This window comes from Diospyros lotus, chromosome 7 (genome assembly GCF_014633365.1).
Source record: "Diospyros lotus cultivar Yz01 chromosome 7, ASM1463336v1, whole genome shotgun sequence".
Classification (NCBI taxonomy): Eukaryota; Viridiplantae; Streptophyta; class Magnoliopsida; order Ericales; family Ebenaceae; genus Diospyros; species Diospyros lotus.
In genome coordinates, this window is record NC_068344.1 from 32,429,579 (window position 1) to 32,440,220 (window position 10,642).

The following is a 10,642-nucleotide window of genomic DNA, read 5'->3' on the forward strand; positions in this document are numbered from 1 at the left end:
GTTTTACCCTCCAACAAATTGGACGCCCACGCCCTTACTCTGTCTCGCTTGATCTCACTCTCAATCTCTCTCTCTGATTTAGGGTTTAGGTCGCATTATTCTCTCTCGCTCGCTCTCTCTTACCGACTGAAACCCCATTGCTATCGCTCGATCTCTTACCGTCTGAAACCTCATTACTACCGACGACGAGCTCTCTCTCTCTCTCTCTCTGTATATTTTAACCAATCGCGTCTCTTCCTATCGCCAGTAAGAAAGAAAGATTTTTATGTTTTTATGTTTATGTATTTTTATAATGCAAGTGATGTTATGTTTCTTCCTGTGCGTTAGCCCATTCGTCCGTGTAGCATAATCCAGATTTGGTGCCTTTGACTGTGCTTTAAAGTGACAACCGTTTCAGTAGTCACAGCTTTGCTATTCGCCAAACCAATGTGTGGGTTTCAGGCATATATACTCCATTCTCTGCTCTCCAATCAGCAGTGAGAAAGATGATGAGATCTCCTTCTTGCAGTTTGGCGGAGAGATTCATTTCTTGATGGGTCTCTTCTCAGATGAGGTAAATGGGTTTTGGGTCTCCCTGATTCTCAGTTTTCTTTAATGGGTTTGGTTTGCTTTTCTCTCCCTTTTCTGTTTCCTGTTTCCTTTTGATGCATTGTTGACATTCGTGGTCTTTCTGAGAGCTACATTGCTGGATTCTGTTATGAATCTAATCTGTTTGTTGTCTGATAATTTATGGGTTTATCTTTTCTTGTTTGTGGGTTGAAAATCTGTATATGAGAAATGTGGATTTCGTTTGGGTCACTCTAGACATTTGATTCCAAGCATTTGGAAAATGATTTCATTTGGGTCACTGCAGACATAATTGGACCTTATAATAGTCTTTTTTTTTTTTTTTGAAAAAGCTATCATTTCTATTAATTTTTCTGCTTAGTTAGTATTATTATTAGACATAACATGGTAAATTGTTGTTGAGGTATGGTTGAGATAGATTACTTGGGCTTAGTTGTATTGGTTTGTTGTTAATACAAGTTGTAATGGTAGGTTTGAACTTAGGAGTGTTGAGGATTGCTTGGGCTTGGTCTGCTTAGTTAGAATTTGTATATTTATGCAGTCTTTAAAATTGTGCAGTACATTTGCATATTTTAGAAGACAATCAATTTTATTTTAGAAGACGAAGGAAACCAACAATGAGTGACATAGGTATGTTTGATTTTTTCATTAGATTCTAATATGAAGGAAACCAACAATAATATATGTAACATTATATTCTGATATGATGGTTTTTTTTTTTTTGTTTTTTTTTTTAAGAAGGAAATCATATTGTGCTTGCAGAATCATTTGAAGATAATGAGGAAACTTTCGTTAATAATGAGGAAATTACCAAAGATAATGAGTGTCCCGCGTCAGAAGAAGAGAGTGATCTTGTCCCTAAGGTTGGAATGAAATTCAATGAGGAGAAAGACGTCTTTGAATTTGACAAAAGATATGCTTACCATATGGGTTTTCTTGTTAAAAGAAGGAGTTCGAGGAAGGGTGATGACAGTGTTCTAAGGTATGTGGGATATACATGTAGCCAAGAAGGAAAAAGAAACATTAAAGCTAGCACCTCTTTGAATCCTCAACCAACTGTTCAGTTAGGGTGTAAAGCTAGGATAGGAGCATGTTCAGACGTTTTAGGAATATAGCGAATAACCATTGTCCATCTTGAGCATAACCATAAAACAAGTCCAACCAAATCTAGGTTATATCGATGCAACAGACAATTAAGTGAACATGTGAAGTGACAGCTTGAAGTTAATGATATAGCTGGAATTCCATTACATAAAAGTTATAACTCAGCTGTTTTTGAAGTGATGGATATGAGAACCTAACGTTCGTGGAAAAAGATTGTAGAAATTACATTGATCAGGTGAGGAGGTTAAGACTTGGGGAAGGAGATGCTGTTGCTATTCAAGCTTATTTTTCGAAGATGCAAGCCTTTTGTCCGGGTTTTTACTTTAGTGTAGATTTGGATGAAGATGGAAGACTGAAGAACGTCTTTTGGGCCGATAATAGGTGTAGACAATCATTTAAGGAATTCGACGATGTTGTCACATTTGACACCACATACTTGACCAATAGGTACGACATGCCGTTTGCTCCATTCGTTGGTGTAAATCACCATGGACAGTCGACACTGCTTGGATGTGGTATTATTTCCAACGAGGACAGTAAGACTTTTGTGTGGTTGTTTAGGACATGGCTTTAGTGTATGGAGGATCAAGCGCCTGTAGGAATAATCACTGATCAAGATAGGGCCATGTAAAATGCTATTGAGATAGTCTTCCCTAACACAAAACATAGATGGTGTCTATGGCATATATTAAAAAAGTTACCTGAAAAATTTGGTAACCATAGTTGTAAGGCATATATTCTTTCAGGCGTACATGAGGTGGTGTATGAATCACAGAGTCCTGAAGAATTCGAGGAGGCATGGAATTCATTGATTGAGAAATATGCACTACATGACAATGATTGGTTGTCTGGACTTTACAAAGAAAGAGGTCGATGGGTCCCATGTTTCGTGAAAACCAGTTTTTGGGCAGGGATGTCAACAACGCAACGAAGTGAGGGTATGAAAGCATTCTTTGATGGATATGTACACTCAAAAACCTCATTGAAGCAATTTGTTGAACAATATGAGCGGGCAATGAGGTGTAAAGTTGAAAAAGAGTTTCAGGCTAACGTAAAGTCTTTTTCTCAGATGGTTCCATGTGTATCGAGGTTGGCCATTGAGAAACAATTTCAAGAAGTGTACACAATCGCCAAATTCAAGGAGTTTCAAGAAGAGTTAACTGGGAAGATTTATTGCTCGATTATGTCTACTGAAGAGGGACCGCTTGGTACAAGGTATGAGGTGCGAGAAGATATAATAAATGATGAAAGAGTGAAGGAAAAAAAAAATTGATTTTTTTTTAGAAAGATAACTGTGATATTGTTTGCAGTTGTCACATGTTCGAGTTTAAGGGAATAATTTGTAGACATGCTGGCACAATATTGATCCAAAATGGTGTCAGATCAATTCTTGAGAGATATATCTTACAGCGATGGAGAAGAGATGTTAGTAGATCCTACATGAGGGTGAAGATCAATTACAATGGTTGGATTAGTACGCCTAGCCAGTTAAGATACGATCAACTGTGCAGTGCGTTTGCCAAGGTAGCAGACGACGAAGAGCGAACCCGAGCAACCATGGAGTGGATCCAATCTCAATTGAATGCATTAAGCATATCCAATACAAATCCAAGCTATGGTAGTAATATATATGCTCAACACAGTGTGCAAAAACAAGTTTGTAGTTGTGGAGAGACAGCAACAATTTCAAGCATGCAAATAATGGATCCGATATGCTCCCAGAGAAAGGGAGCTCCTAGGAAGCTTCGCAAGAAGGGCCCATTGGAAACACGTACAAAGAAAGCTAAGGTATGTGTTTTATGTATTTTTTATTGCTTCAGAGCAAGATGTTGTGCTTGAATTCCCAATGGTAATGACAATTATTTTTTGTTTGATGGCTAGGTGGGATCTTCAAAATCAAACAAAGGCAATGCCCCAATTCAAAACATTGTCGAAAATGCTCAAGTATTCAATCAAGCTTTTTCACAAGATGCACAATATCAGGCGCTTCCAACAATCTCCCACTCACAACAATTGATGGTAAGTAGTGTATATAATTTGGGTAAAAAAATTATCGCATTGTCTTTTGGGTTGACATGCATACATCTTTTTTACAGCTAGTTTCTTGGAATGCTGCTCACGGAGTGCCTATGGTGCCTACCTCTCGCATAGGTAATCCTTGTATGCCAATGTACCCGCCCCATCTACAGCCCGATGATAATCCACCAGAAATTTGAGATCATTGTATGTCCCTAAAACTATGTTGAGATGATTGGTTTTTGTTTTTCTCTCATTTTTGTTTTTACAGAAATAACCATCTCCAAGCCTATATTAGGACCCTTATTATGTGTTCCAAACGTTTGAAGGTGCTGAAGTAATATCATTGTTGTACATTTTTGGTTCACTTTTAATTTCTTTTATTATTAGGCTTACATTGAAGCTGCTGAAGTATGCTTAAGAAGCTGTCTATTCTCACCCACTGCAGCACTGGCAGGTATCCCTTTCTTGCTTCTTTCAGCAAATATTATGACTACTATCCCAAATGCCTCATACTAAGATATTAGTGACAATTTTCTTGTATTTTTGTTAAAGCAGGTGAATTTTGTATGATTCAAGAGTTCTGATTCAAGACGCTGTATGAGGAAATGAATTATTGTACTCCTCATGTAAACCAGTTTAAGTGAATTTGTGGTTTTGTAATGAATTTAATTTGTGGCTATTGATGTATGCGTATTTGTTTGGTTTGATGGAGGACTTGGTTGTGTAATTCTACTACCATTCTTGAGATATATTCCAGTCCAATTTATTATTAAGATGAATTTGTAAATTTGTGTAATTCTATTATTTTTAAGTGAATTTGTGTAATTCTATTATTTTTATATATTCCAGTCCACATATCCAGTTGAGGTTTCTATATTAAGATGGCAATGTTCCAAGAAATAGGCGGCAACAGCAACAGCAACGACCATCCCTTGCGCATTATGCAATATAACAGCACAATGATATGGCAATCCAATTTATTCATAATAACAAAAATCATATGAGAACTTGAAGCGGGAGCAAAAAAAAAAAAAATTAAGCAATGAAAATCATTCAACTCTGCCGATTGAGGGCATGAAGAAGAATAAAAAGGGCATTGTCCCCATCAAACTCAAGATCTCCATACAGGCAAATGTAGCGCTTATACAAGCAAATTAAATCAAAATGGTGAAACCGTTACATGGATGTGTAGTTGGCTAATTGAACGGCTGATTCCTGTCATGTGCACTTTTTAGCTATTCAAAAGGTTTACAACTTCCTTTTAAGTTTAATAGATCTGACTTGAATATTAAAATATTTACACACAAAATGCTAATAATTTTCATGTCTGAAGCTTCGAAACAGTTCTTCCTCGGTAGGTAAATTACATTATTATATTCATACTCCCAACACTTTGAAAATCAGACCGACCAAACAAACAGCAGCACAACAGAAGCATATGCCCCTGTGCCTGGAACATGTAACGATGAAAAATGACAATAACCTCACAACCTGCGAACGAAACAAACAAAACACCTAAATTAAATAAACATTTTAACTAACTAGATATCATTTACACTAAAGTCAAATACCTAAATCTACTACCATCATTTTTCGTCAACCATACAATTAATAAAAAATAACTCAATCCTAACACTATTATAACCCTAACAAACTTCGTGTCTTTCTCATGAAACTTTATTTTCAACTGAAAGTTCGCTTCCATTAAACATCTATAGTCTTCCTGAAAAGTCAATATCTTTTTTTTTCTCCTTTAAGCTTTTTCTTCTGAAGCTCTCATTTTTTCTTGAAGTAATGTCTCCTTTTCTTTGGCTTCTGTCGTGTTGCGTTGTAACTTATCCAACAAAACTCTGCATAATTTTTTCTCACGACTGGTTCGTTCATCATCGATCCATTGAAACCATTTGCAATCATCATCCTGTCAACCAAACCATCCAACAATCAATTCTAAGAAAATCATTAACAATTATTACATTTAAAAGATAAAAATTACCTTCTAAAATCGACATCGCAAGAATCTCTTTCCGGGATTAGATTTAGTCCATGAAGTCAAACACCAAATAGGCATACCATGTTCACACATGATTCCTTAATGCGAGGTTGAAGAGTTGATTGAAACTTCACCCATTTCTAAATCGGACATCATCTTAACTAAAATATTTAAATTTACATATAATTATTAGCACTACCTAGTTTACATTACAAGCCGGTAACCCAGAAAAAGCCAATCCCTAGCACTACTTAGTTTACATTGCAAGCCTGTAACCCAAAAAAAAGCCAATCACTAGCACTACATAGTTTACATTGCAAGCCTGTAACCCAGAAAAAGCCAATCCCTAGCACTACATAGTTTACCTTGCAAAAACATGCTGCATAATTAGACATGCACGTTTTGCTACATAATTAGAAATGTTTAATTAATGTAAACATATAATGCACTAATACAAAAATATTACTTTTGAACATTTAAATAGCATTTACGTATTAATTAACATACAAACACGCAAATTCATTATAACGAAAAAAGCAATAAAAACATAAGTCTTGGTTTCTCTTAGGATAAGGTTTATCCTATTTACATTTTCCCTCATAGTTCAATCCATCCAGGTACAACTGTAGTCTCTAGGGTGGATTTAATTGCCTTTTTGTAAGATTGAGCTAAAGATTTGAAGAAAACAGCACCACACCAACAACTTAGAGACAGAGAAAAGCTATGCCAGCAAGCATAGGCTTTCAGATAAAATTAGAAAACATAATCATCAGAGAGATAGTTACACAGGAAGCTGTGGCACTGAAACAATTGCATTAACTGGAATTCAAATAAAATCTTACGACTAATCCATAATTAACTTGTGCAAGAACACTGCATAGGTTTACAACTAATGCCCAACCTTATAGTTTACATCTAAAAAAGTATGTAAGAACATTTTCAGTAGCCATTTTCATTACCCACCATTAAGCCCTCAAATTTACCCAAATTTATGCCAATCCCAGATCTCAAACTCTAGGTTTTCAAGACCCAAATCAATGAATACAAAAACCACAAGAAAGAAAACAGATAGAGCAGTTCAAGCCTCTCGATCAAAAATTTACAAGAAACATCAAAATATACAAGAAACGCAAAAACAAACAATGTAAATAATACAGAGAGTAAGCGAAATAGAGAGTAAAATAGTGCGACCTAAACCCTAAATCAGATAGAGAGAGAGAGATTACCGTCGGCAATGAGGGAACAGCCTATCACAGTCAGGACGGAGAGCGAGCAAGAGAAAGAAAGTCGTCAATAATGAGGAACAGCTGGTGACAGTCACGACGGAGAGAGTAAGAGAGAGAGAGCGATACATAGAGCGCAACAGAAAGTAAAATAGTGCGACCTAAACCATAAATCAGAGAGAGAAAGAGAGATTACCGTCGGCAAATGGGGGAACAACCCGTGACGGTGAGGACGAAGAGCGAGTGAGCGAGAGAAAGAGAGTCGTCGGCAATGTGGGGTGAGGACAGTGTGAGCGAGAGGTAGAGCGACTAAACCCTAATTTTGAAATTGGGTGAGGATAGAGGCTGACCCGTGCGTTAAAATTGAAACCGAGGTTAACGCGAGATTTTACTGTCAAAATATTGCGATAAATCGGGTTTGTCAACCCGTGCGTTAGCCCATTCGTCCATATAGCATTTTCCATTATTTAAACCCCAAAATTAAATAATCATAGCCCGGAGAATAACTCAGTGAGACGTGTGATAGGGGGGCCGGTAAAGGTTGAACACTAGAAACTAGCAAATGGGTTACAGTTGTTGGATATCCTACAATGGAATGGAAGTGGGAACACGTGAGATCGGATTTCATAATTGGATTACTAAGAATTTCTAGTGGGAGCAATGCAATCTTGGTAATAGTCGGCGAACTGACAAAGTTGGCTCAGTTAATTCTTACCCGTTAAAAATGGTCAACCCGTAAGCTAGCAAGTTGGCTCAACAACATTATATCAAAGAGATAATCAGGCTGCATGGAGTGATTGCTGGCATCGTTTCTGATCATGACCCCAACTGAGAGAAACCGGCCGAACTAGGTTTGAATGTTAAACCTAGTTCGGGTATACATGTTAAGACTTTGCAGCCCGAAAGCATCCATAAACCGAGCACACTGATTCTATGGCCGTCAGGGAAAAGAGCAAGACAGCAGCGACAACTGAGAGAAACCGCCAAGATTCGTAGACATGCTTCCTCATGAAATTGTATACTCCAACCCTCCTTGTGTTATTGTAGTAGTGGTTCACTTCTTTAATGGCTTTATCAATGCTATCAGAATGCGAGAGCCGAATGTGCTTGCAAGGCCCATTGAAGAGATCGGCAACATCTTGATCACTCTTCAAGCTGTTCAAGACGATCCCTTTCTCCCTCAACCGAATTGCATCCTGGGCTGTATCTATAATCCCATTGATCATCTCACTGAATCGAGCGAAAACAAGAGAGTCCAAGACAGTGGCGGCCTCGTAGGCTATCATGTTCCTGATTATAACCTCGGAATTCACGTCCAGCTTAAGGACAGGGAGGTAGAATGTTCTGGTTTCCTTGTCAAACCGGATGCTGGATATATCATCAGCTGGCTCGAATTCAACTCCAGCATCAATAAGTTCTGATACAGAGGGAATCAATATTTCATCTACTAAGGGCCTATTGTCTTCCTCATCCCCCGAAGTCTCCAGACCTGGGATAGAGCTTTTTAGGTTTTTTGGTGCAATTTCAACCAGAACATTGCAAGGGACTCCAGCCATAGCCTTCATAGGTTTTGTTACGTTACGCACCCAGCCAATGTTGAGATTGACTATGGCTTCCCAGAGTCGGATAAAGAATTGAACATTTTTCCCTACATTCGGAGGGCGTGGTCTTTGGCAGCCTCCAGTGGTCCCCTCATGATCACTTGAACTATCCGAGGCACTTTCGATATTTGCGGGTTCTTGATTGTTGGAAGGATTCAATGAGGGCAAGGCCAGATGGTACAAAAGGTCGAGCAGATGATGAGAATGGAAAACTAGGTTGTACGGGGAGAGAGGATTCTTGGGCAGTTTCAATGGAGCAACTATTTTACAGAATTTGATGAGGCCAGTAGCCCATTTCTGGTTAAGTTGTTCATCATCATCATCATCAGACAAGCACCGGATTAACAAGATGTCCTTGAGAACAGACATGGGGATTTGGTTTTCGAGCATCATTATGCCTGTAATGATCGAGTGGTGGGCCAGTTTGTTCCCCGAGTAGTCGACTAGATGAGCCGTCAGAGTTGCATTCGGGTTGATACCATTTACGGGAACATAGTTACTGAGGAACTCGAGCAAGAACATACCATCGATGGCCATGATCCAGACCAGAGTCTCGTTGTCGATATCGTCCGAGTAGTTGTAGTAGGATAACCGGGCTCGATGCTTAATTTGGCGATCGCTAAGCTTCTTCACAAGTTGTTCGAATTCACCAAGGTGACCGAACAGCTTCGAAGGCTTAGATATGACGGCAAGCTTGTACCTCTCCATGCCGACGAACTCGGGGCGGCAATGGTGAAACGGCCCTAGACCCATGAGCTGAGGCTCATAGGCCACCGGCTTCATGGCACTCAGATATTTTGGAACGCGAAAGATGGAGACAGGGATCTTTGCATCATTAACTAGCCCTTCCCCTTCCCTTACGATTTCTTTGATTCGGAGAATGAAGGCGTTCTCTCTATGGCCGCTTGAATTATTGGACTGATCTGGAGCTTTGGCCATGTTGGTAATACAGATATTGAGCAATATAAAGATCAAAAAAGCTTTGCAATGCTTTATTTGCGTTGGTTGTATACGTGAGATGCATGCAGCTTAATTAGTAAGCAATTGGCTTGTATATATAGACTGAAGCAATTGTACTGCTGTGTTACTGATTCTGCTATTGCGGTATTACGAAGTTCCTAGACATTGCGGAACATGATTCCATCCATTGAGTGGAATATTTAGCCACAATATGACGAAAAATATATATATATTTTCAGATAGTGTTGTTAATTAAAATATGTCTTTTAGTTCATTGTAAAAAATTTAACAAATAATTTGATAAAAATTTTAAAATACTTTCCAATCTCATTTTGAGTATTTTATAGACTCATTTTAACAAATGCTACCTTAGCATTTTAGATCAAAGAGTTGACCTTTAAACATAAAGTTATTCAAAAAAACTATCTCTATTTTAATAAAATGGAATATGTACTATGGGACGGAAGGATTTAAACCTCTGAATAACAGGACCAAAACCCAGTGCCTTACCACTTGGCCACCCGTATACATGAATTTCTATTTGACACTAATAAAGAATAATGTTGGTATTGGTTGGTCATCAATTCCAACCCGAATATCTAATTAATAGATTAAATTGTTGCTAGGATTTTGATAGATCGAAAACAAATAACAATTAAATTATTAAACACACAAATGAACAATATTATAATTTCAGGATATTTAGCATATATTTATAGACCTAGGTGTACACAAAAAATTATATTTTGATCAAAAAATGAGACAAGAAGATATCTTCAACTTGAGACAAATCTCAACCTCTGTCCAATTTTACGTCTTCCTAATCACAGTCAAATTCGAAATCTTAATCAAGTCAAATTAGGAGTCCCAATATCAAATAAATTTGAATTTTTTGTCACAATTATCACAATCTCCACATTGACACAAAATTCAACTATAAAATTATCTATAATTCTTTTTTTCAACAAAATTATGGAGTATTAACCTCTCTGATGAATACTAATCAAATCCACATAATACTCAAACTTTGCAATAAGTAAGGATTTAGTTAACATATCTGTAGGATTATCATAAGTGTTGATTTTTTTTACAATAATATCTTGAATAAACTGATATCTCATCACTACAACAAAAAAAAAAAAAAAAAAAAATTAACGAGGGGAAAAATGATTGTTAAA

General features: G+C 37.4%; 2 protein-coding genes across 2 annotated transcripts; one reads left to right on the forward strand and one right to left on the reverse strand.

The window, feature by feature from the left end:
* Nucleotides 1–1,184: 1,184 nt before the first annotated feature.
* Nucleotides 1,185–3,887, forward strand: LOC127805683 (protein FAR1-RELATED SEQUENCE 4-like). The gene is made up of 7 exons (XM_052342437.1): nucleotides 1,185–1,197; nucleotides 1,330–1,549; nucleotides 1,849–2,207; nucleotides 2,418–2,886; nucleotides 2,982–3,459; nucleotides 3,553–3,690; nucleotides 3,768–3,887. Exons 1-7 carry the CDS (start codon nucleotides 1,185–1,187, stop codon nucleotides 3,885–3,887), a joined length of 1,797 nt encoding a protein of 598 aa, XP_052198397.1.
* A 3,900-nt stretch (nucleotides 3,888–7,787) lies between these two features.
* Nucleotides 7,788–9,443, reverse strand: LOC127805684 (putative UPF0481 protein At3g02645). The gene has a single exon (XM_052342439.1). It carries the CDS (start codon nucleotides 9,441–9,443, stop codon nucleotides 7,788–7,790), a length of 1,656 nt encoding a protein of 551 aa, XP_052198399.1.
* Between the last annotated feature and the right edge of the window lie 1,199 nt (nucleotides 9,444–10,642).

Excerpts from the sequence above, each read along its gene's own strand:
- LOC127805683 (XM_052342437.1), top strand. Across the intron at positions 2,887-2,981 it reads GAGGGACCGCTTGGTACAAG|TTGTCACATGTTCGAGTTTA; the intron begins GTATGAGGTGCG and ends TATTGTTTGCAG. Across the intron at positions 3,460-3,552 it reads CACGTACAAAGAAAGCTAAG|GTGGGATCTTCAAAATCAAA; the intron begins GTATGTGTTTTA and ends TTTGATGGCTAG.
- LOC127805684 (XM_052342439.1), bottom strand. The coding sequence starts at position 9,443 with ATGGCCAAAGCTCCAGATCAGTCCAATAATTCAAGCGGCCATAGAGAG.